Source organism: Haematobia irritans, chromosome 2 (assembly GCF_050003625.1).
Source record: "Haematobia irritans isolate KBUSLIRL chromosome 2, ASM5000362v1, whole genome shotgun sequence".
Taxonomy (NCBI): Eukaryota; Metazoa; Arthropoda; class Insecta; order Diptera; family Muscidae; genus Haematobia; species Haematobia irritans.
Window position 1 is genome coordinate 234,277,201 of NC_134398.1, and position 27,333 is coordinate 234,304,533.

Sequence of the window (27,333 nt, forward strand, 5' to 3'; positions counted from 1 at the left end):
TATCTTTTAGTATGAAAACGGTATATTGAAGAATTTTTATACCCTGCGCCACATTGTGGAACAGGATATTATAAGTTAGTACATATGTTTGCAACATGCGGAAGTAAACGAGATAGACACATAATGTCTTTGGCAATAATGGTCAGGGTCGGTCCCTGAGTCGATCTAGCCATGTCCGTCTGTCTGTGAACACATTTTTTGTTATCAAACACCAAATTACCGATTTCACTTAAATTTTTATATAACACTCATACTGACCTATGACCATAGTAGCCATAAGGTAATAACCATATGTTGTATGTCCATCTGTAAGTGAAACCGATTTTTTTAACTAACATAGTTTTCTAATTGCAACATGATATAAATAAGTTAATACTTTTTTCAAACTGAATAAATTTTTTTAAAAATACTTAATTTTTTTCTGTTGTTTAAGAAAATTTCATATGTTGAAAAAAAAAAAAATTGGATTTAAAAATTGTTAAAATGTCTTTAGCGCTGTACGAAGTTCAAGACAGGTACAATTTTAGAAAAATTTACTAATTGTAGAGACTTATGAACTCAATTTAAGCAAACTTCTGCCATTTAAGAAAATATGAATTATTTTATTTTGTAGTAAAATATTGCACTATATTTGTACAAAATTTTTATACCCTCCATCATAGGATGGGGGGTATATTAACTTTGTCATTCCGTTTGTAACAAATCGAAATATTGCTCTAAGACCCCAATATTTCGATGTGTTACTGGGTCGTGGTGAAATTCTGAGTCGATCTGAGCATGTCCGTCCGTCCGTCTGTTGAAATCACGCTAACTTCCGAACGAAACAAGCTATCGACTTGAAACTTGGCACAAGTAGTTGTTATTGATGTAGGTCGGATGGTATTGCAAATGGGCCATATCGGTCCACTTTTACGTATAGCCCCCATATAAACGGACCCCCAAATTTGGCTTGCGAGGCTTCTAAGAGAAGCAAATTTCATCCGATCCGGCTAAAATTTGGTACATGGTGTTAGTATATGGTCTCTAACAACCATGCAAAAATTGGTCCACATCGGTCCATAATTATATATAGCCCCCATATAAACCGATCTCCCAATTTGGCTTGCAGAGCCTCTAAGAGAAACAAATTTCATCCGATCCGGCTGAAATTTGGTACATGATGTTAGTATATGGTCCATATCGGTTCATAATTATATATAGCCCCCATATAAACCGATCAGCAGATTTGACCTCCGGAGCCTCTTGGAAGGCCAAAATTCATCTGATTCAGTTGAAATTTGGTACGTGATGTTAATATATGGCCTCAAACACCCATGCAAAAATTGGTCGATATCGGTCCATAATTATATATAGCCTCCATATAAACCGATCCCCAGATTTGACATCCGGAGCACCTTGGAAGCGCATTCAGTTGAAATTTGGTACGTGATGTTAGTATACGGTATCCAACAACCATGCAGGAATTGGTTCCTATCAGTCCATAACTATATATATCTCCCATATAAACCGATCCCCAGATTTGACCTCCGATGCCTTTTGGAGAAGGATTGGTTGAAATTCTGGTTGATCTGGTTGAAATTTTGTACGTGGTGGTTAACAAGCATGCCAAAAGTGGTCCATATCAGTCCATAATCATTTATATCCCACAAATTTCATGCGAGTGAGTTGAAATTTGTGGATGACAGTCTTTCGTTTAAGTTTCTACGCAATCCATGTTGGAGGGTACATAAGATTCGGCCTGGCCGAACTTACGGCCGTATATACTTGTTTTTCTTATTTTTAGTTCTCGTCATTAAAGTTAGCAAAAAAAATTATTCAAATAAGGAACATTTACTCATATTGTGCAAAATTTAACTAAAATCAATTAATCTTCATGAACTAAAATAAAGTTCAGCGATCTCCCCATATAATTTTTTGACCATCCACCCTAAAAAATCGCATCCGTAACAAATACTCCCAAACATATTCTGCTTCAAGCATATATACTTTCAGAATTTGTTCAAACAAAAAATTGTTTGTACTATGCAATCATGTTATATTTTTACGTAAGCATACCAGTTTTTAAAGTCCCAAAAAGTTAATTCCGGTTTCTTTTTTTTAGCAAACTGTCTTAAATACACAAGATCTTCCCAATCTTAGTAGGCAAGTAGCTCTAAACGATTCGCGTCGAAATTATCACTAAGGGCAGTGGTTGCAGAAATACTCTCAATTTCTGTTGACCCCTACGCCCTACAATCATAGCGATTGTGGGCCATTTGTAAACGCCATTGCATTACAAAACGTTTTCTGATTTTATTATATCTTCTGTTATTGCTAATCCCTAGCAAAAACTTGCAACTTCGCTGTCTAACAAGAGTCAACATTTGTATTTCGCTTTGGGTCTATTTAGCTAGCTTTCTTGTGCAAATGAACGAATGGCAGTAAAAATTCGTAAAATTTATTTATAATTTTATAATATATGTAATTGCTAATATCACTTTGGGAGAAATGTTTGCCGGAATAGTTAAAGGCTTTCTCATACTTTTGTGCACTTCACATGTTTGCTCATAATTTTAAGATATTGAACTTCGTACAAACATAAATGAGACAACAAACCTATTCACTTATTATGCATAGACAGAAATCGAAAAAGAAAATGTTATGAATATTTTGCACATAACATTGCAGTCTGAAAAAACGTTTTACTACTCTTCCATCGTTCAACTTGCCACTGTTTAATACAACAAACAAACAACCAAGTGAACTGAAGCGAAGCGTAACAACCTAACAACAACAAGCCAATATTTGTTGGGGCTCCCATACCCAAAAAACTAGGCCAAAGCTAGTCAAGTCAGAGCCGAATAAGAAAGAGGCCAAAACAATGAGAGAAAAAACGGCCGCAATTCTTTAAAAGTAAATCAAGTTTGTAGGAAAGTTGCTTGTTCTACTACTTCCGGTCTTGCCCGACAAACACCAACCATAGACAGAATGACTTTTCTTTGTTCTTTGTGTATGGTTCGGTTTATCTACATTTAACCAGGCAAAGGACGACTTCATGAACAATACTTCACACCTAAAAAATGTTGCAAAAACCTAAAAATGCCTTGCGAAGCGAATGCCATGACTCACAAGCAACACATACCTTAAGACCTTTGTTATCTTTTTGCAAATTGTTTTAGTAGGGTCCTGTTACCACTTTAGAAGGTGGTGCCGTTGGCTTCATTTTGGTATTACACTTTATGGATGGTCAATTGTCCTAAGTAAGTAATGAATGTATCTGTACATGACATTCGCCTACCATCGTGGAGTCCCATTTAGCATAATGACCCAAAATACTCGTAGTAGAATGTGACTACGTACATAGAGTTATGTCCGTCGTGACATAATACCGCAATACGACTAGATTTCTTAGAGAAATATGAACACGTGATTTCAAATATTTGCATTGCATGAGGTAATGTGAAGGGATTACAAAGGATTTTGAAGGCTCCTCCCAACTAGGTGCCGTACCCATTCAAAAAGATTTCAGTAATTACAAAAACCAAGGGAGTGTATTCTTATTAAAATTTCCATTACATTTTGAGTTTGACCCATTTGCTAAGTGGAAATATGCACATTATTCTCTTCTATTTTAAGACGATGGTGAGTTCGTATGATGAAGAGCATTAAAATAAGCATTTATGGTGTGCTGGTGTGTTTCATTATGGTTTTTTGAATTTCACCCAGTGACATTTAAAATGGACATTGTCATGTATCAGGAGATGATATCTGAATGACTTAAGATTCTAAACATAACGCGTCGTTTATCATTTCTGATATACATCAAATTGCAACACATGTCACATATATCGTTACCTGAGTTTATACATATAACTGACCATCACGATATAATGATGATATCATCATATCTAAATTATTTCTTGTCAGGATTTTAGTTACAAATAGTGTGTTTAAAAGTAATATAAATATGTTAAAATGTGGGAATTCCATCAGACAGAAAGTATTGCGTTTAAAATGCTAACATAACGGTGGATCAGATGAACTCACTATTTTTGTCTAAGAATCTCTGAAAATGCTTTAAAAAAAAAAAAAAAACCTAATTAAATTTTAACTTTATAATAATTCTGTTATTGCATCTGAACATGTAAAATGTTAGACCGATGACACAATACTTAGCTTGGAGGAATATAGGGTTAATTATGACAAAATTAATGGAGACGGGTAAACACGTTGTGAGTTCTTATGTAACCATACCAATGGAAGCTCTTGGCAATTTTTATTTATTTAGTGAAACTTTTATTTGCTTCGTCTTTTTTCTATTCTCATCGTATTTTATTTGATGAATTTGTAAAAGATGCCGCTTTAGATTTGAAAGATTTAATGATTTCATTGATCGATTAAATTTTTTGCAAACAGCTTCACCAGTCTCTTTATTGGTTTGAAAACATGTCCACGGCGAATTATCAATATTAATTTTTGTACGGCGAATTGCTGATTTTCAAAAATGTCTTTGTAGTCAAAATTTCTGTTAATTTCCGTTATTTTAAAGCTTTTGTAAATTTTCTTTTAATGAGTCTTTGTTGGTTCTACACTGGACTGATTACTGCCTTCCGGGACGCTCTACTTTTTTGCTCATATACACAATAATTTACTGACAGTTTATCAAAGTAATAGTAATAGTAGATTTAGCATTTACGTTAATTTTCAAAAATATGGAGGTTATTCTGAATTTTGTTAAACTTTTTCACATACTTTCATATTTTTCTGTTATTCACACATTTGCATATTTTTATTTCCAATTGTTTCCCTAGAAAAATGTTTTAAATTTTTTTTTTTTTTTTTTTTTTTTTTTTTTTTTATTAGTATTCATTCATATAATAATTATATACAATGTATTTCTATGCCTCAGCGCCACTCGGGCATAGTTGAGGCTAGCTGACATTTTACTACACTCTTATGATATGTAACTACAATTTTACCAGTTCAATAAAAGAGAATAGAACAGTGTATTAAATAAATTCTGCTAATTACAATTACAGATAAAAGGGAACATTTTACTAAATCCAAATATTATAACACAATATTAAAATTTAAAAATCACATGAGAAGTGCTTCTAAGTTGCATAGAAGATAATCCTTGAGTGCAATCTTAAAACGTGAAACTTGTACTATGTTCCTTATGTATTGTGGGAGGCAGTTATACTCATTAGGCCCTATATATTCTACTCTTTGCTTCGTTGTTTCGAGCCGACATCGTGCACTTCTCAGGTTAGTACTATTTCTAGTGTTAATTGTCATCTGATTCCTCTCAAACAGTATTGAGCTGTTGCCTGTTCGATGTAAACTTTTAAAAACATACAAATTTAGTCGCATTCTGTACAACCCGAAAATCGGTAATATCGTTAACGATATATCCCTATACAAAGCAATAGTTGAAAATCTTTGAGGTTTATTAAAAACAATTCTTAGAGCTTTATTCTGACATCTCTGGAGTGATTTAAACTCACTAGTTTTCTTCCAACCATATATTATAGGCAAATAATTAAGATGGCTATGTATTAAACTCTGGTATAATGCAAGTCTCACGTCTTTATTAAATTTATTCCTAAATTTAAATAATATTCCTAGGGAACTCGATATCTTCCTCTTTAAAGCCTGGATGTGTAAGTCCCAGCAAAGATTATTCTGAAAATAAATTCCTAGATATTTTACCGAATCACATTCCTCAATTACACTACCATTAACAGAAATGCTGAAATTATTATTAACACCCAAACGAGGCCTAAATCTCAACAATTTCGTCTTATCAGCATTTAATACTAGTCTATTAGTCCTCATATATTCGAATATTATTGATGCATCTCTTTCCATATACGCCTTCAAGACCACATCAGATTTATAAGGGTAGAATATGGAGATATCATCCGCATATGTATAGACAGTACCAGTCAAACATAGGTTGTGTATATCGTTAATATAAATCGTAAAGAGTAATGGCCCCAATACGCTTCCCTGGGGTACTCCATATTCCACCTGACCACTCCTACTCCTACAGCCAGAAATCTCAACAAACTGCTGACGTCTACGTAAGTAATCCCCTATTAAATCTAATGCAGCTTCTTCCAAACCATAGTATCTTAATTTCTGAATCAATATACCGTGATCTACTAAATCGAAAGCCTTGGAAAGATCGTAGAAAATACCAGCAACACCACTAGCTCCTTCATCCAACCCTTTGCATATATTATTCACCACATTTACTACTGCTTCCTCCGTACCGGAGCCTTTTCTAAACCCAAACTGAAATGGGCTCAATAAGTTGTTTTCTTCAAAATAGCGTGATAATTGTCTGTGCAAAATTCTTTCGTAAACTTTATCTATTATTGGAAGCAAAGCAATTGGTCGGTATTCACTCAGATTACTTGCCGTATTCACCTTAGATACAGGGATGATTTTCGCCATTTTCAACGCACTAGGATAAGTTGCAGTGTCTATAATGCAATTAAATATCCTTGCTAGATAGGAAGATAAAACGTACCTACATTCATACAACATTCTTGGCGATATCCCGTCCCATCCACTACATTTAGACAAATTCAATTTCGATATTTCTTCTTCCACTTCCTCAGCATCCGTATATGAAAATCTAAAAGAAGTCCTACAATATACAAGTGTTCTAAACATATTTATTGAGTCTTGAGAAGACTGGCTTATATGCTGCCTCAGTGTCATCGGACATTCCAAGAAAAACCTGTTGAACAGATCACATTTAACGTTATTGTCTTCCACAATTTCCCCACTATCATCTCTTAGATAAATTGCAGACCTTTTCTTTCGCCCAAGACTCTCATTCAAAAATTTCCAGCATTTCTTCGGCTCCTCTTTCATTCTGTCAAGATTACAGTAGTAATAATCGTTCATCGACTCCCTAAAAGCTCTTCTTATTATGCAACTTATCCGTTTTAGCCTTTTACTCACATCCATTCCCTTTTCCTTCTTTCTTCTTCTTAGAAGTTTCTCCTTATAACTCATCAAGGCTTCCAAATTCTTATTTACCCATGGTGTCAAATCACTCCTCATAGATCTTCTTTCTGTCCTGGTAGTAGATGCATCCTCTGAAGCACATGCAATGTATCCAATTAACTTGTCTGTATCTTCGGAAGGTACCCCAGTCTCGTGAAATGATCCTAAATAGGTACAGAGATAATCCCTGGCCAAATCATAATTAACAATCAATTTCTTCGACTCATAAAATCCCCGACTACATTTTTGCGCCCTGAATAAACATGAAATAACATGATGATCAGTTAGTGACGTCTCAATTGTATTTATTGATAAATTATCCATAATATTACTATAGACATTGTCAATACAAGTGCGCGACATTGGGCGCGTAACCAAATAGTGACAATTGTCGTAGCCATAGCTGTGTAGTAAGTTCAATATGTCCCTTGAGGCTGAATACTCAAGAAAATCTATATTTGAGTCACCCAGAATTATAGTGGGATCACCACCTGTTTCACGCAATAAATCCTCCATATACGTTACAAATATTGGAACCCTACATTTCTGTGATCTATAAAAAGTTGAAATTCTCAAAGGCCTTCCATTAATTTTGTTATTTAATATTGATACACTAATTTGTTCCATAAAATTTTCACTCCGAGACATATTCGCAGTGAACTGATAACAGTCTTGAATATACATCGACACACCCCCATACGAATCAGATCTACAACAGTGCACCACCTTGTAGCCAGGAATGTTATATATTTGCACGATGTCAGAAGAAAACCATGTCTCTTGAACCACAATGATACTGGGTAATCTGTTCATTTCAGAAATCATAGCTTTGAATTTGTTAAATTTTTCAATCGAAGAAATACTTCTCATGTTTACAGAAATAACATTGAAAATTGGAAAATCTATTAAGTTTACAAAATTATTGAAAGATTTAAAATTTGAAAAATTTTTATTGTTCATAAATAATAGAATTTATACTTTAAAACAATATATTCAAATAATTAATTTTTAAATTGGTGAACGGAAAGTTTGATCATCCTCTAGCTCATCATCATTGCTTATATCATCTACAGTTTCGGGTATTGTTGCTGCTTTAAAGTTTGATCTGCGTTTGTAATATTTATTAGTTGCGGCTTCTCGAAGCAATTCATCAACTTCCTCCTCACTTCGAATTAACCTGGGCTTCGATATCTCACTTCTTTTTATATAAACTTTACCATTATAAGTGTAAATAGATTGGTACCCAACAGTTTTTAAGGTTTTAGCATATTTAAAAACATTATAAGTTTCCTTGCTTAGATAGTCGTTTATGTATATTGATTCTGTCTCTTTGTTTTGTTTTAAATTTTTCTTAGCTTGCATTAGTTTCCTTTTCGATTTAGTAGACTCAAAATTCACAACAATAGATTGCTTTTGATTTCCATTTGGCTTGTTTTTAATATAATAAACTTCTTTAACTTCTTCTTCTCCGATATTAACTCCGGCTTTGGAAGATATTTCAATTAATTTGTTGAGAGCATTAACTCCTTCATCTGCAGATACACCAGTTATTAAGCAATTGCTTATAACTCGTTCATCATTTATTAATTTAATAGATTCTTTTAAGTACTTCATTTCTCTTTTTAATACTTTATTTTCTTTTTGTATTTCATCGATTCTTTTTTTGTTATCGGCAACACCTTTCAAGAGCTCATCGAACTGCTTTGACATAAATGTTAACGAATCGTGCATCTGATCCAGTTTATTATTGTTCTCACATAAATGTTTTTTTATTTCACTTAGCTCTTGTTTCCAAGTGTCATTATCATCAATACAGTTTTTACACATATATTCTTCGCTCTCATTGTTTATTAGTCTCTCGAATCGTTCCTTACTCAAACCAACACAATGTGGATGGTAATTTTTAGAACATTTATCACATTGTATTTCATTGTCATTTTCTCTAATTTCTTTCTTGCATTTTTCACAAATCACTTTAGGAATTACTGCGCTACGACGTTTTTTATTAGCCATCTTCAACTTTTTGGCAATCAGCACAATTAGAGTTCACTATATTTTCAAACGTAGAGCAATAATAGTTTTAGAAATACGGAATATTTTAAAGATTTCTCCAGGTGTCTTAAGACGTATTGTTTTTTTTCGTCTACTCTTCAGTGAATTTACAATATGGCATCTAATTTTTGTATACAAAATTCAAAACAACCCTCATTTTATAGAACACTTCTACGAGTTTTTGAAAAGGGCTGCTCATTTCATTGGCACTTGTGAGCGGAGCTGTCATGTCGACCCGCTCTTTTTAAAAAGTGCCGAGCTTCATGTGTGCTCCGGCACTCATATAGAAAAGGATTTTTATGTTTTTCAGCTCATTTTTGAGTTAAAATCCTTAGCAATATCCCAGCAAAAAAATTTGGAAGTTCTTCCAATGGCACAACTTTAAAAGCACTTCCAAAAAATGTACTCCCAAAGATGTTCTTTATTTCAACTACACAGGAAGTTTTTTTAATTCAATTATTTATAAGACGCTTTTTTCTTATTTTTAATTGGTAAATTTAATTTTTTTTGTTTCATAAAGGTTAAAAACAGAGTAAGCTTTAATAAAATGGTACAAATTATTGAAATTTTGTTGAAAAAAATTCTAAATCCATTCAAGAAATATTGCGAATTTTTCAAAATATTTTAATTCAAACTTTTTGGACAAGTGTTAGATTGCATTAAAAATTAAAAAAAAAATAATAAAAATTATTTATGTGTTAAAATATGACAACATTTTTTAATTCACATCCAAAACACTGAATTTAAATCACAGAGTAAGAAGTGATGCAAATTCAGTGCGACGGCTGTTGAAATGGTGGATATCCGTCCTATGACTTTTTTATTACTTTTTTAGCGACGCTTTTTTTGCTGGGTTGGTGGACCAATAACCTTTTTTATAAGAACCCAGCAAAAATGCGTATCCAAGAAATCAATGAAAATGTTGTTTTTGGTTACATGGGCTTGTCTAGGACGGAAGTCATCTTTTTAAGCATGCAATGAATTGATTTCGCATTAATACTTCACAGGCGACTCTATTTCAATATTTCTGATTTCATTTGTGTTAACTTTTTGTTGTTAACTTTTGTGTTTCTATCGCTACACTGAAAAAAAAATATTGTCGTGAGTTCAAAGATTTCATGTCCTTAAAGTACGAATGCGAATTTAGCTAAACATAGAAGGACATTTCATTCATATAAAGTTTTTTCCTTGTTTGAAAGTCGATAGACTTTTCAATGAAGTCGTTTTGTCCCTATAGTTAAGTGATTCGAGTTAAAATTGGGTGTCCTAACATTAACTAAAATTTCGTTTTACTAAGCTCAACTTGGTTTTAATGCTTCTGAAAAAATCATAAAAAATAATGAAATTGTCTTTTAATTTTATTGACAAATAAATTTAAAATTGTTTTCCTAGAATCAAGTACGAAAAACTCAAAGAAAACTGTGTCTTAAATGTGCCCTTATTTCAATTCTCCGATTCTTTGGCTCGGAATCAATACCAAAATCATTAGTGTAAAGGTAAAATCTTTGGAAACGGGCATGCTTTTTTCAGTGTATGTAAAGACGTTTCGAATAATACTAGGAAAAATTTTTTCAGTGGTGAGTTATCCCACCAGTGGGAGTCACTGTAGTGCAATGGTTAGCATGCCCGCCTTGCATACACAGAGTCGTGGGTCCAATCCCAGTTTCGACCAAACACAAAAAAGTTTTTCTGTGGTGGATTATCTTCTCTCCGTAATGCTGGTGTCATTTCTGAGTGTTTCAAAGCAAGCAAAGTTAATTGAGCTATATATAGAATCGGGCAAAATTCATTGGTAAGAGGTAAGTTCAACATTTGTGGTATCACAATGGATTGAGTGATCTAAGTGAATTAACCTATAGACTTGAAACTTCCTATAAGTGATTGTTATTGGTGTAGGTCGGATGGTATTGCAAATGTGTCATATCAAAGTACTGTAAGATATAGCTCCCATATCGGTTAATAATTATTTATAGACGCTTATATATACAACGATCTAAAATAAAAGAGGCTTATATCGATATTTATTCTGCCTTTTTCATCTAAAGACTCCATATGGACTAACGTAATGTAAAGAAGGTTAAACAACTTAGTAAATGTCAAAAATACTTATAGGATCCCTATATTAAATTTCAAATTTTTAATAAGAAAACAGTTTGTAGGCATGAAAACGCCATTTTAAAGAATTTTATAATTTTTTATAATATTAAGAAATTTTTACTCAATAGTCATTTGCAATTTTTTGCAGAAAAATGCGTTTTCAAATTGTGAATATTTTTGTGGCAAAATACAAAGATTTATTGTTTTGGATTTATGTGCAACCCCGATTTTCATAGGATTATGTGAAATAAAAAATTAAAATTTGGCACAAAGTTTGACTTTGTATGTATATATATACATATTCCACTGTTTTTTCTTTGTAAGAAAAGAGCATTTCCAAATACAAAAATTGAAAAAAAAAATAAAAAGTGTCAAAAACTAAGTATTTTACGATGGTTTTTGACGTAAATACGTCGTCAATGTATGTCACATACCTTACAGACCTCACAGACCATCTCTTTGCGTATGTTTATACGAAATTTCTAAATTAATTATGTCTGCACTCAGAGATATTATATTTAAGAAAATGTAATGTCCCAAACATAATATGTTCTAATATATTAACATATATGTTCCACACACGTTTCACTAGTTTATGAACAATATATAAAACAGTCTTTTTCGTCGGCACTGAAAAAAAATATTGTCGTGAGGTCAAAGATTTTATGCCTTTAAAATACGAATGCAAATTTTGCTTAGCATAGAAGACGCATTTCTCTAATATAAAGTTTTTCTCCTTGTCCAAAAGCCGATAAACTTTTCAATGAAGTCGTATTGTCCTTATAATTAAGTGATTTCACTAAAAACTGGGTATCATAACATGAAAGAAAAAATGTTTGGGCTAAGGTCAACTTGACTTTAATAATTCAGAAAAATTCTTTAAATTTAATGACATTGTCTTTAAATTTGTTGTTTTGTTGCATCTTGACTACAAAGCAAAAAATCGTTCAAATATAGGACATGTTTTCCAACACTTTATTTTAAAGACGTTTTTTACTTGAAACTTCTACTGGAAGTCGAGTCTTAATTTGGAAAATAAAGTTGTAGTTAACTCGTTTTTAAAGGACTTTGCTAGCATATGAAGAACAAAAATCTGAAAAAGCGAAAAATTAAAATTTGTTTCCTAGAAGCAAGTACACAAAACCCAAATTTAAAAGAGAATTGTGCCTTAAAAGTATCCTTACTTATATTCTCCGCTTCTTTGGCTCGGAATCAATACCAAAATTTTTAAAGACAAAATCTTTGGAAACGGGCATGCTTTTTTTCAGTGCGTGTACACAATCCATGGAGGGTACATAACATTTGGCCTGGCCGAACTTTCGACTTGTTTGAATTAATTAGTTTCAAATTTTAAGATACAATATTAGGCAAGCAATCCGTTGGAACGTTGCTATCAAAGTTTTGTTTATCAAATACATATATTGTGGCAATTATATATACGAGACTTTAAATTTAAATTTGGCACTTTAAATTTAAACTTTCAACGGAAAAACCAATCATAAAAAAAATCGATGTAATTTTGTCAAGAAAAAAATACTACCTGTATGATTTTGCTCTGATATCAAGTAATGTGATATCTGAGAATACAGGTTTTTGTTTCCAGGAACACCCATAATGAAGGCTTTTTTAATGAATTAATTCTTTCTTTGTTTTAATTTAACACTTCAGATTTTTCATTTGTTTTTGTTGTTTCCTTACAGGACAATTATAATGTATTGCACATTGCAGCGATGTATTCGCGTGAGGATGTCGTAAAACTGTTGCTGACCAAACGTGGGGTGGATCCATTTTCTACGGGAGGAGTAAGTATAAACAATCATCGCATTTTTAATGGCTTGGGGAATATTTTACCTTCGCCAAAGGGAAATTCCCATATATAAAGGTGTGAAGAAAACAAAAGTTGAACAAGAAAATCAATATATGGGCAAAGTTTTTAATGCAAGAAATAAGAAATTTTCAGAACAAAAAAATAGTAATTCAAAAATTCCTGCGTGTCATTAAGTAAAGGTCAAGCAAAACAAAGAAAATTTATTGCAACAAGCCGTTGCAACGTTGCCCCCTAAAAATTCTAGCAAGAAGTTTTTTCATTTTTGAGGCTTCATTAAATTTACCAGAATTATTAATAGTCGTTGCTGTTGTTTCATTGCAATTTATTATATAAGGGTCAGGTTCTATCAGATGCATGCTTTCCCAAAGCTTCCAAGAACACTGATTTGATGTGTGACCGAATTTCATTAAATTATAAAATCGCCAAGTTCAACTCAATTAAATGTCCCGAGGCCAGTTGGGTGGACAATTTGCATTTTTATGACTTCTCAAGTGGAGTCAAGTTGAAGCAATTGGCTAATGTATATCAAAAGACCATTTTCGTTTTTTTCTTAGTAAGTGTATGAGTATAAAAGGTCTACTATAATATAAACAGGGAAACTAATAATGATATAAAACAGCCTTGTTAATGACTGTAGAGAAATAAAATTTCTCTTTGAAAAATTTTATAAAAATAACATTAAATATAAATTTAGTAACTTTGATGTAATTTCCTAAATTTTTTCTTGCAAAATTTGGTTTTTTTAGAACGGATTATACAGGGCTACCAAGTTTTCGATACTATTTATACCCTGCACCACACTGTGGAGCAGGATATTATAAGTTAGTGCATATGTTCGCAACACCCAGAAGGAGACGAGATAGACACATGGTGTCTTTGGCAAAAATGCTCAAGGTGGGCTCCCGAGTCGATATAGCCATGTCCGTTTGTCCGTGAACACAATTTTGTAATCAAGGTCTAGGTCGCAGTTTTAGTCCAATCGACTTCAAATTTGTCAAAAGTATGTGTTTTGGCTCAGAATAGAACCCTTTTTTGGAAGAAATCGGTTCAGACTTAGATATAGGTCCCATACATATATTTCGCCCGATATGGACTTATATGGCTCCAGAAGCCAGAGTTTTACCCTAATTTGCTTAAAATTTTGCACAAGAAGAATATGTTTTTCTGATTTCGACAAAAATGGTCAAAATACCATCATTTTCCTTGTAAAATCGCCGGAAAGTTGTAAAAATGACTCTAATTTTCCTAAACTTCTAATACATATACATCGAGCAATAAATCATAAATAAACTTTTGCGAAGTTTCCTTAAAATTGCTTCAGATTTAAACGTTTCCCATATTTTTTTTTACTAACATTGTGTTCCAACCTAGTGCATTAGCCGACTTTCCTTACTTGTTTTTTACTAACATAGTGTACCATCCCAGGGCATTAGCCGACTTAAATTTTAAGTCTATAGATTATACATTTTGTTCAGGTGGAGTCAGATTTTAATGTATGCATTTGGGACAAAAACCTTTATATTCCAGCAAAAAAATGTGGAAGTTCTTCCAAAGGCACAACTTTAAAAGCACTTCCAGAAGATGCACTCTCAATGATGTTCTTTATTTTAACTACACAGGAAGTTCTTTTAATTCAATTTTTTATAACTTGGTTTTTTCATACTTTTAATGGATAATTTTGACTTTTTTTTGTTTCAAATAGGTTAAAAACAGAGTAAGAATTCATAAAATGGTACAAATCATTTAAATTTTGTCGAAAAAAATGCTAAATCCAATCTGAAAAAATTTTGAATTTTTGAAAATATTTGAGGTCAAACGTTTCCGACAAGCGTTAGAATCCATTAAAAATTATAAAAAATTATAAAAATTATTTATTTGACAAAATATCACAGAATTTTTTAATTTACATCCAAAATATTGAATTCGGATCACACCTAAAGAAGTGATGCAAATTCAGTGCAACGGCTGTTGAAATGGAGGACTTCTGTCCTATGACAAGCCCATGTTAAATTCATCGCTTCTGCGTCAATTTTGCACCACTTCCGGATCCAAAAAGAACATTTTCATTTTTGGCGACGCTTTTTTTGCTGGGATATAGCATCCAACACATTTGACGGATTTGATATATGTAGTATCGAAAATGTGGATTTACAAAGTGGTGCAAGGTATAATATAGTCGGCCCCGCCCAACTATAGACTTGGGAGCCACCGTGGTGCAATGGTTAGCATGCCCGCCTTGCATACACAAGGCCGTGGGTTCGATTCCTGCTACGACCGAACACCAAAAAGTTTTTCAGCGGTGGATTATCCCACCTCAGTAATGCTGGTGACATTTCTGAGGGTTTCAAAGCTTCTCTAAGTGGTTTCACTGGAATGTGGAACGCCGTTCGGACTCGGCTATAAAAAGGAGGTCCCTTGTCATTGAGCTTAACATGGAATCGGGCAGCACTCAGTGATAAGAGAGAAGTTCACCACTGTGGTATCACAATGGACTGAATAGTCTAAGTGAGCCTGATACCTAACTATAGACTTTCCTTACTTGTTTTGTAGTAAATTATTATTTGTTTCCAAATGGGTATCAATTTTCGCGATCACCTACTAAGTTGAGGACATTTTGTTTGAGAATCGTCATATATCGACGTAAAAACTCGAGATAACTACCGTTGGTAACCTCCAAATAATTGATGTTGGTCAAAAGTGAGCTTGCATTTTCATTGCGCTCATTGTCTTCGGCGATCTGGTTCACCATGCCTTAATTTTCCTTGGGTAGTGTACGGAAACTTGCCATTAAGTCAAGTTTTTCCCCAAAAAACATTTTTCAGAAAGTTGTTAAATTTATATGTGCATCCTTTATAGGTTTGGCTAATTTTAACCATAACTTTTGGCTTGTGAAATGAATTATGCAATTTCTCTTACCAAATTTCTATAGGTGTCTCTAAACCCATTGCAAGATGTTTCATTGTTTCACGACTTGTTGGAATTTCGTATCTAAATAACAAATCTAGCCGATTTATCATAGATGGATTTCCTGGCAATGCCATTCTACTACCACAAAACCATAAACGAGGAATTGTGCTGAAATGCTAATAATGCTAACTTGAAAAAATACAAAAAATTCTATCTTCTAGAAAAGGGTTGAGTTATTGCTTACCTAATTTTCAATTTATGTTGAGAGCAACTCACAATAATAGAATAATATTTGTAAATGGGTATAAACCACTTTGAAGTTTATACAATTACAAATTACAGATATACTCAGCTCCTACACATCATATAATGTAATTCAAAAGTTGCCAAGAAACTTTTGTTTAGTTTCTACTTGGGATGAAGGAGTATTATTGCATTGAGATACATTTTGAAACCAAAAGTAGAGATATGAATGGGTTTTGGTATCTATTTATTTTCATTTTAAGATTCAATTAATTGGCCTTTGGAACAGGCCAGTTATATACTTCCAGAAAAGGATTATGATCCCCGAGGATGTTTCAAATCAAAATGTTACTTTTTCACGGAGAACGTGGGACATTCTTATCGCAAAAATATTGTTTTCTCAGCTAGATCTGAATCTAACCTATTTGAACTACTCTTTTAAATAGATCGGAACGAACATTTAAAATCTGAACCGATTTAAACCAAATTTTGTGTAAAATTTTAAGTACACATCGATAGAAAAATATTTATAGGAGCGATATCTAAATCTTAACCGATTTGTACCAATAATAGAGAATATTGACTAGAACTCTAAATCGTGTCAGGAAGTGGTCTTGTGCATATTTGTCAAAGACACTATGAGTCTATCAAGTCTTATTCTAGGTGTTGCAAACATACGCTCTAGCTTATGTTTCTTTCTCGAAATTAGACCCAACATAAAACTGTTTCTTCATAACGAACAAATTGTTTATATTTATGGACCCCCAGGTGATTCTAGTTCCTATTTCTACTTAACATCGCAGCAAAAAACAAATTGGAACCTGCTCTAAAGGCGCAACTTTAAAAGCACTTCCAAATATATCATTCCGAAGATGTTCTTTATTTTAACTACACAGCAAGTTCTCTTAACTCAATTTTTTATACCTCGCTTTTTCATAACCTAACCTTCGCTAACCTAACTTTTTTATTTCAAATAGGTTAAAAACAGAGTAAGAATTAATAAAATGGTAAAAATTATTTAAATTTTGTCAAAAAAATGCTAAATCCATTTTAGAAAAATTGTGAATTTTTTTTTTTGAGTTCTTACGTTTCAGCCAAGCATTAGAAATCATAAAAATTATTTATTTGGCAAAATATTAAAAAAAAAAAATTTAACTCACAACGAAAGCACTGAAATCGAATGACACCTTAAGTAGTGATGCAAATTCAATGCAAAGGCTGTTGAAATGGTGGACATCCGTCCTATGACAAGCCCATGTTAAATTCATCGCTTTGCGCCAATTTTGCACCACTTCCGGATTCAAAAAGAACATTTTCACTATTTTTTGGTGACGCTTTTTTGCTGGGATTTAGAAGTACTAAACCTCGACAATTTTTACGAAATATATTTTTAATTCTAACCCAAATCTAAGATTTCAAACTATTTTCATACATTTTTATTCGGAATAGATTAACGAAATTCTAGTGCGGTCTATTGTTACATTTGCGATATACAATCTATTTGAGTGTTTGCAATGTTAATTTTAAAAGTTATTAAAGTAATCAAGAGTATGCAATTGTTATTGGTGAGGGTGAATATAGAAATCAACAAAGCGTTGAGGAATTATGGTCTACAATGGAATATTCCATTTTTACTGCGCAATGCAGATTTCAGATTGCAGCGTCAAAGCATGTCAATCCATTTTGATATTGAAGGCACTTCTAGGAGCAACTGCTCTTGTAAAAAAAGAAAAACAAAAAAAAACAACAACTACAATTTGATGTGAAATTACAAATGGAAGGTTTATCGACTTTACAAAGCTTAAAACAGCACTCAGTTACATTTAGGACTTAGAAGTAATAACATTTAGAAAATTTTTCAAAATATTAATAAATTTTATTTTTTTTTGTATTATACATTGTAATTAATTCCAGTCCCGGTCTCAAACTGCTGTTCATTTGGTGTCAAGTCGTCAGACAGGTACAGCAACAAATATTTTAAGAGCCCTCTTAGCTGCCGCTGGAAAGGATATTCGATTGAAAGCAGACGGAGTAAGTACATCAACGATTTTTTTAATGTCAATGGAAAATCTATCATTATCACATAAATGGTGTAAGTGTTCTAAAGAATAGCCAGTTATCTTGCCCTTTCGATAATCTTTATGCCCAAATATTCCCTTAGACTCGTATTGCTATTGAATTCTGGTAGACAATAAAATTTGAAAAAAAAAATCAAGAAAATATGGATAAATTGATTGATAGAGTCAGCAAGGATTGGTAACATTCCGTACCAACGTAAACATAAACAATTCCATTTCGTCATAAAACGCAGACAAACAACCCTTCAGGCATGAATGAGAATAAATGTAGGAGTCGAAGAGTCCGCCAATACGGGTTAGTGCTGTAACGATTTGTAAACAGCAGACAAATTGATGAGCGTATATTTTTGCATATAATTTTCTATGAATGAGCTGTACCCATGAAAGTATAGGGGTGCCGAGACAGAAAACAAACATCCGTACATATATCCTTTCACTTAAATAACCATACTTTCTGCAGTTGCTTAACACTGGTCTACAGAGATAAATTCCTCATATTTGGAAAGTAAAGAGTGAAAGGTCCTTCATATAGTGAATATGGCATCATGTACTCGTGTGTAGTGTACGTTACCACTTAAATGCATGTCCAATAATGATGGAATGTTCAGAAGTGTAAGGATTTTAACCACCATAGAAATGTTTTGGTGTGCGTTAGTATCAGCATTTGAAGACATTACTACTGTGTCCTAAGCAGACATGCCTACCGTTGTATTTCGAAATGATTGCATTGACTAGAAACTATGTATTATGACCGTTACTCCTAGTAATATCTAATAGTAAATGTACTCAAGAAGAGCAAATGTTACACCAACAAAACTCCCACTTAATTGTTCCAGTTATGCACAAAGAAATTTTGACTTAATTTCTAGTATGATACAATCCATCGTTGAAAGAGATGGGGTAGTACTCACATCAAATTTTTGAAGATGAATCTATATACGGTGGTGTATGCTACGAAAAGACTTAATTTCTAGTATGATAGAATCCATCGTTAAAAGAGATGGGGTAGTATTCACATCAAATTTTTGAAGATGAATCTATATACGGTGGTGTATGCTACGAAAAGACCCTTTCCTGCTGATATGTACACTTTCGATGTACGTTTTAATTTTATGGGAAGTTTGAACAATGTGATCATCGACACACTGTTTAGATCAGCTGATTCCAGTTTACCCAATGTTTTGAAAGAAATGTAAGGAAAGATGGCAAAGATGACACTCATGATGTTCGATGGCGAAATAAGATTAATATTTTCTTATGTGGCGATTATCTGATGGACATCGGTGGTGACTAGTCTTAGACTATACATTAGACTCTCTCAAAAATGGGATGGCATGGGACTGCCAAATGTGATGTAGCGAAAGAGAAAGAAACCTATGATGCATCAGAAGTCCCTGACCGAATAACGATGACAGCTTTGTATTAGTTTCTGATTACATATCGATGGCTAGATTGAAAATAAAAGTTTAGATGAAGGTATTCATGATGGACCCGTGCCATGTGGTCAAATCAAAACACAACATAATTGTGGTTAAAGAAATCCGACCGATTATGGGATGATTAAAACACGAAATATATGAGACTGAATGTATTCAAGAATAGCCGTGTTAGAGCAAAAGGATATAATACGACACGGTGGTGAACTGAGTTGGAAAATAAGAAAAATCTTTCATATCAAAGGCTTTCGATACTGTTGATCACAAAATGTTATGTCTAAAACTTCAAAGATTTCTCACCTACTGCTACCTCTCTCATAACTCCTCCCTCTAGAAATAGTCCATAGTCAGATACTTATGTATGCAGACGACATACAAATCTTTTTAAGTAGTCCGGTAGGTGATACTAGTGCGTGTTTGGGAAACTTAACCACGACCTTGATCGTGTGTTTCGATGGGCAACAGCAAATGGTCTGCTACTAAATCCACAAAAGTCTAAATGTTTGATTATACACAAGAATAGAAGGTTCTCTTTGTCCAATGCTGACATTATGTTGAATGGTCAAAAAATCGATGTAGTCACTAGTGCTAAGAATCTTGGAGTAGTATTCAATAGCACATTGAGTTGGTCAAGTCATGTAAACACAGCCGTTGGACAAACATATGCAAAACTACGTGCTTTATGGGTTACTCATTCCTACCAGTCAATATTTGACTTCTCCTGGCGAAAAGTCTTTTGTTACCGGGTTTAATTTACGGATCTGAACTCTTCGCGAATTGTGACTCCGTGAGCAAAAATAGACTTAACGTGGCATTCAATAGTATAGTTCGTTATGTGTATGGGTTACGCAGGACCGATCATGTTTCGCATGTTACAAACTCCCTCTTTGGCTTTAGTTTTAATACACTGCTTAATGTCAAGTCGTTAGTATTTCTACATAAATTGATTTACAAACGGAAACCCAGCTATCTCTATGATAAAATTCGGTTTACCAGATCTGATAGAAATAGGAATATAATACCCTTTATAAGGACAAGTCTTGTATCCGAATGGCAGTTCTTTATTGGCACAATACGTCTCTGGAACACTCTACCACCCGATATACAATGCATCAGCAACGCATCATCTTTTAAGAAGAGTATTCAAAATTTATTTCAAAATTAGAATATTTATCATTAAAAATTTGCTTGTAGATATAATATAGTATCACAATTTCAATTTCAATCATTAATAATACAATGCAATTGAATATTAAAAGTAATTTCTATATATTTTTTTTCTATTATTATTAATACAATTTTTATTTATTTTCTTTTTATCTTTAAATTTAATTATTGTACTTATTATTAATCGGAGATGTTTTAACATTTATAATCCTGCACTGTAATTATAAGATTTTAATCTTGTTGTGTAGTTACTCAATAAAATGAAATGAAATGAAATATGTATGTTCCTGAACTCTCTATTAGAAACTAAACCGAGTTTCTTTTTCACCAATGAAAAACGACCCGACAAGTTTTTCGTTTCAGGCCTTTCGACTCTAGTCGAGTCAGAACAAAATGCCAAAGTGAATTAAGTATCGAGAAGACTTATAATAGGCTACATAAACCCCATCGGGATTGAACTTATAATTCCCTGAGTCTAAAACATGGACTATTCTATGATTGTATAGTTAATTATAATACAATAAATAATTAATTGTAATACAATAAATCCTTCCCATCATAACATTTAAATCTTCTATACAACAATTCGCATATAGCATTTTTACGTCCGATCAAATTAATTATGTGATAGTGATTACTTCCAGACATTATTTGAATTTATTTGATAAACGCGAAACTAATAACATTTTCTTCCTAGAGAGGTAAAGTGCCATTGCTGCTTTCTGTTGAAGCTGGTAATCAGTCGATGGTAAGGGAATTGCTGTCAGCACAAACGGCGGAACAACTGAAGGTAAGTATTATAGATTTTTTTTGTAACGAAACACCTTAAAAAAAAAAACAAATATATAATTATAACGATCATATAGAGGTGAGTATAATTTGAGAAGAAGTTTGTAAAAGTAGGGCTTTGAATAAATTGAACTAAACACCGGAAAATTCTTTAAGAATTTTATAGCTCATTTTTTGGTAAATATTGTTAAAACATTTTGAATTTTGTAACCCTGACTTAATTACATATTTGTAAAAATTAAAATACAACAAATAAATATATTTTAATTAGCTTTTGTCAAAGCCACCAATACTCTATTTTCCGATATATTCCATTTGCCATAAGAAGCACTTTAACAAAACGTCATATTGATGTAGGCTTTGATAGGGAAGCTCGTTTTCAAAAGACTGACTGGCATCGACTCTGATTTCGAAGTTGACCAAAACTGTTTACAATTTATGGGCACTCACACTAGAATTTCAATGCTTTAAAAGTGGAATATGCATTTTAAATTAATTCAAATTTGTGTAGAAATACACACACTATATTAAAGGGTGATTTGTTAAGAGCTTGATAACTTTTTTTTTTTAAAAAACGCATAAAATTTGCAAAATCTCATCGGTTCTTTATTTGAAACGTTAGATTGGTCCATGACATTTACTTTTTGAAGATAATTTCATTTAAATGTTGACCGCGGCTGCGTCTTAGGTGGTCCATTCGGAAAGTCCAATTTTGGGCAACTTTTTCGAGCATTTCGGCCGGAATAGCCCGAATTTCTTCGGAAATGTTGTCTTCCAAAGCTGGAATAGTTGCTGGCTTATTTCTGTAGACTTTAGACTTGACGTAGCCCCACAAAAAATAGTCTAAAGGCGTCAAATCGCATGATCTTGGTGGCCAACTTACCGGTCCATTTCTTGAGATGAATTGTTCTCCGAAGTTTTCCCTCAAAATGGCCATAGAATCGCGAGCTGTGTGGCATGTAGCGCCATCTTGTTGAAACCACATGTCAACCAAGTTCAGTTCTTCCATTTTTGGCAACAAAAAGTTTGTTAGCATCGAACGATAGCGATCGCCATTCACCGTAACGTTGCGTCCAACAGCATCTTTGAAAAAATACGGTCCAATGATTCCACCAGCGTACAAACCACACCAAACAGTGCATTTTTCGGGATGCATGGGCAGTTCTTGAACGGCTTCTGGTTGCTCTTCACTCCAAATGCGGCAATTTTGCTTATTTACGTAGCCATTCAACCAGAAATGAGCCTCATCGCTGAACAAAATTTGTCGATAAAAAAGCGGATTTTCTGCCAACTTTTCTAGGGCCCATTCACTGAAAATTCGACGTTGTGGCTCGTTAGTAAGTCTATTCATGATGAAATGTCAAAGCATACTGAGCATCTTTCTCTTTGACACCATGTCTGAAATCCCACGTCATCTGTCAAATACTAATGCATGAAAATCCTAACCTCAAAAGAATCACCCTTTATATAGAAAAATTATCATATAAATTCCACTCCTAAAACACCCTGCTAATGTACCTAGTTTTTGTGTACTCACTCCAATAAAATATAATTACATTTCCAAGTGAAGTGTGTGATAAATTGGCGATGACACATATTCTCTGAACATCCGTGTTAACTCCATAGTCCTATGTGAAAAGAAGGAGCGCTAGAAATCTTCCTCACAGATAGAGATGGGGGACATGAAACTTTCATTCTGCCATTCACAAGTACTAAACGTGCAAAATGTCATTTTCCACCTGCGAATTTTGATACGGCGTAATAATTGGAAAAGAAGACCCCAAGAATGATTTTGCGTGATGGGGTAATTTCAAAGTTATTTGTACAAAAAGAGCCACACCAAATGTAATTACACTGCAAGAAACAAGTCATCCCGAAAAAGATGAGGAATCATATGAACGATAGAAGTTACGCACGCAAATAACTTGCTGACAATGAGCCTCACATATGACCTGACAGAATTTTCCATAGTGAATGAACGGACACACCGAACCATTAAATTTGTCCCTTAGTATCATATTCAACTTCGTCATGGAGAGACCGCACGGAGAAAAAGTGCGATTAGATTTTTTGGAAGTTTATCAAAGCAATCCTGAGCTCTTGAAGGAAAAAAGTGATGTATGACAATATGTGATAGAAATATAATTATTGGGAACTTTTCACCCAAATGGGTGTAATAACATTGAAAACAATTGGTCACTTGTTGGAATTGCCTCGAATTGATTAAATGAAAATATTCGAGATGTTAAGTGGACAGAAATGATTTAACATAGAGATTTATTTTCAAGGAGTGTTATATTGCTAACAATTAAAGAACAAAATTCCTACATGAATAAACCTAAAAACTGGTGGTGCTTATGGGAATTAGGTGTGGAAAACCTGCTTGTGTGGAATGTATATAGCTAAACTGTTTTTGGGTAGGGCCAATTGTGACAAACATTAAATCCAAAGTATTGTAGTATATATAAAAAAAAAACAACAAATATGGGGTTTTCAAAATTATGAAAATGAATGATTATTCATTATTTAAAAGAAAATGTTATTTTATTGGAAATTTAGAATTTATTATGTAGTTTTTGTTGTTTTCGTTGAGTCGTACTTCGTACAGACAATCAGTCTAAATGCGCATCACAGATGATATATGCATTTAAAAACAAAACAATGGAAACAGGCAGCATACGGCCATCGTATGTCATTGCATGGCATTCAATCTCCAGTAAATCAGTTGCCGACGGCAACATACTGGAGTGGTGTAGTTGGAAGGTGAAAATGTTTTCTACCGCATTTCTTTTTTGGTCATTTTGGATTTGCTTAAGCTCGTCCTTTGCAATAGAAGAAGGACTTACCAACATAGTCTAATAATTGAGATCAGTAGATCGTCCAATAAAGGGAACTGATGATGATGTGGAAATCCGAAACAGCTGTCTTCCCAACCATTTTGGACAACACTTTTACGTTTCCATACACTATAAAAATAACCAGTAGTGATAGGCTAATCAATAGTGCCATTATATCATTACATTTACTACGGTACACTATGTGTACTTCGTACAGACAATCAGTCTAAATGCGCATCACAGATGGTATATGCATTTATTATATAGTCAAATCATTTTGACTTCAGACTGCATACACAACTTTTATAACTGAACTTTTTAAAGAAATACCGCGAAACATTGTTAACATGCAATGGACAAAGAATAGAAAAAAAAATATTTCTGTAAGATATAAAACTACTTATTTTAATATGTCTGTTATACTTGAGTCACTCTATTATATAGTTGGCCGGGGATGGGTGACATAATAAATACGAATAGTAAATATGAAAAACCTAAGATCAGACCATACACTCGGAGTTAGTGGACTTATATTCAAAGCAAAACTTCTTATTACCAGCTAATTCTACTAGGATCATTGCCTGAAATGTGTCTTCAGGATCACAAGTTGGGATGTGTTGCATAGGTAAATATCCTGCATGGTAGAACACGGTAAAACCGGTATGCGTTGTATTTGGTGCTGTGGGTTAATTGAGCAATTATTATCTATACAAAATGTTTAACCATACTATTTTTGTGTTTGACCAGGGTCGAAGGGCATTATGAACATGAACATGAAAAGAAATTGGCGATTTTTATTTTTATACCCTGCGCCACACTGTGGAACAGGGTATTATAAGTTAGTGCATATGTTTGTAACACCCAGAAGGAGACGAGATAGACACATGGTGTCTTTGGCAATAATGCCCAAGGTGGGTCCCTGAGTCGATATAACCATGTCCGTCTGTCCGTCCGTCCGTCTGTCTGTGAACACATTTTTGTGATCAAAGTCTAGGTCGCAATTTAAGTCCAACCGCCTTCAAATTTGGCACATGTTCCTAATTTGGGTCAGAATAGAACCCTATTGATTTTGGAAGAAATCGGTTCAGATTTAGATATAGCTCCCATATATATCTTCCGCCCGATATGCACTAATATAGACCCAGCAGCCAGAGTTTTATACTGATTTGCTTGAATTTTTTTTACAAACATAACACTTAGTTGTATAGTCAAGTGTGCAAAATTTGATTGAAATCGGTTCAGATTTAGATATAGCTCCCATATATATCTTTCGCCCGGTATGGATTTATATGGCCCCAGAAGCCAGATTTTTGGCCGAATTTGGTTGAAATTTTGAACTAGAAGTACAATTAGTAGTATAGTCAATTGTGCCAAATTTGATTGAAATCGGGTCAGATTTAGATATAGCTCCCATATATATCTTTCGCCCGATATGGACTAATATGGTCCTAAAAGCCAGAGTTTTGGCCCATTTTAGTTGAAATTTTGCACAGGGAGTAGATTTCGCATTGTAGCTATGCGTGCCAAATTTGGTTGAAATCGATTCAGATTTAGATATAGCTCCCATATATATCTTTCGCGCGATATGCACTTATATGGACCCAGAAGCCAGAGTTTTATCCCGATTAGCTTGAAATTTTGCACAAGGAGTACAATTGGTAGTATAGACATGTTTGCCAAATTTGATTGAAATCGGTTCAGATTTAGATATAGCTTCCATATATATTTTTCGCCCGATATGGACTTATATGGCCCCAGAAGCCAGAGTTTTGACCCAATTTGGTTGAAATTTTGCACTAGGAGTACAATTAGTAATGTGCCAAATTTGATTGAAATTGGTTCAGATTTAGATATAGCTCCCATATATATGTTTTTCTGATTTCGACAAAAATGGTCAAAATACCAACATTTTCCTAGTTAAATCTTATCTTAAATGCTTAGTCGAAAAGTTGTAAAAATGACTCTAATTTTCCTAAACTTCTAATACATATATATTGAGCGATAAATCATAAAAAAACTTTGGTGAAGTTTCCTTAAAATTGCTTCAGATTTAAATGTTTTCCATATTTTTTTTACTAAAATTGTGTTCCACCCTAGTGCATTAGCCAACTTAAATTTTGAGACTTTCCTTACTTGTTTTTTTTTACATTTTAGAGTGATTTTTAACCAATTATATGTTTTCCATTTTGTTGGATGACCTTCCGCCATCTTTGTTAACGCAAATCCATTATTCCATGCTCATAGTAGAGTAAATTATGACGAAAATGCTATTTGTGGGAACCACATTAAAATTGATGCCAAACCAACAAACATGAACAAAATTACGAACACTTTTTTTCAAAGCAAGCTAAAAGTGACAACTAATAAGTTGTGAATGGAATAATGCAATTACGGAATCACAACGGTTTCTTTTCGGTCAACCCAATAAGATCAATAGTCTGATACAATTTAATAGCCACGGAATGCGTAGTAAAAATTGTTCTTATTCCCCTTAACAATGGTATTCTTATTTCCCGAAGAAAGAGAGGACAATATAGTCAGATTATAATAAATTTGATTTGTATGAAAACATGCTTACCAAAAATATTCTATATGATCGACAAAGAATCATTATAAACATCTTAAACTTTATGCGTTTATATATAAAAATTGGGAGCCACCGTGGTGCAATTGTTAGCATGCCCGTCTTGCTTATACAAGGTCGTGGGTTCGATTCCTGCTTCGACTGAACACCAAAAAGTTTTTCAGCGATGGATTATCCCACCTCAGTAATGCTGGTGACATTTCTGAGGGTTTCAAAGTTCTCTAAGTGGTTTCACTGCAATGTGGAACACCGTTCGGACTCGGCTATAAAAAGGAGGTCCCTTGTCATTGAGCTTAACATGGAATTGGGCAGC

The 27,333-nt window shown here is 33.5% G+C and overlaps 1 protein-coding gene across 2 annotated transcripts in view; it reads left to right on the plus strand.

The window, feature by feature from the left end:
• The window catches only part of nompC (no mechanoreceptor potential C), a 59,852-nt gene that overhangs the window by 12,063 nt on the left and 20,456 nt on the right, over positions 1–27,333 (plus strand). For both annotated transcript variants that reach the window (XM_075297963.1, XM_075297962.1), the window contains exons 3-5: positions 12,852–12,953; positions 18,044–18,160; positions 21,508–21,600. In XM_075297963.1, coding sequence (XP_075154078.1) covers positions 12,852–12,953; positions 18,044–18,160; positions 21,508–21,600 — 312 coding nt within the window. The remainder of the gene's footprint in view (positions 1–12,851; positions 12,954–18,043; positions 18,161–21,507; positions 21,601–27,333) is intronic.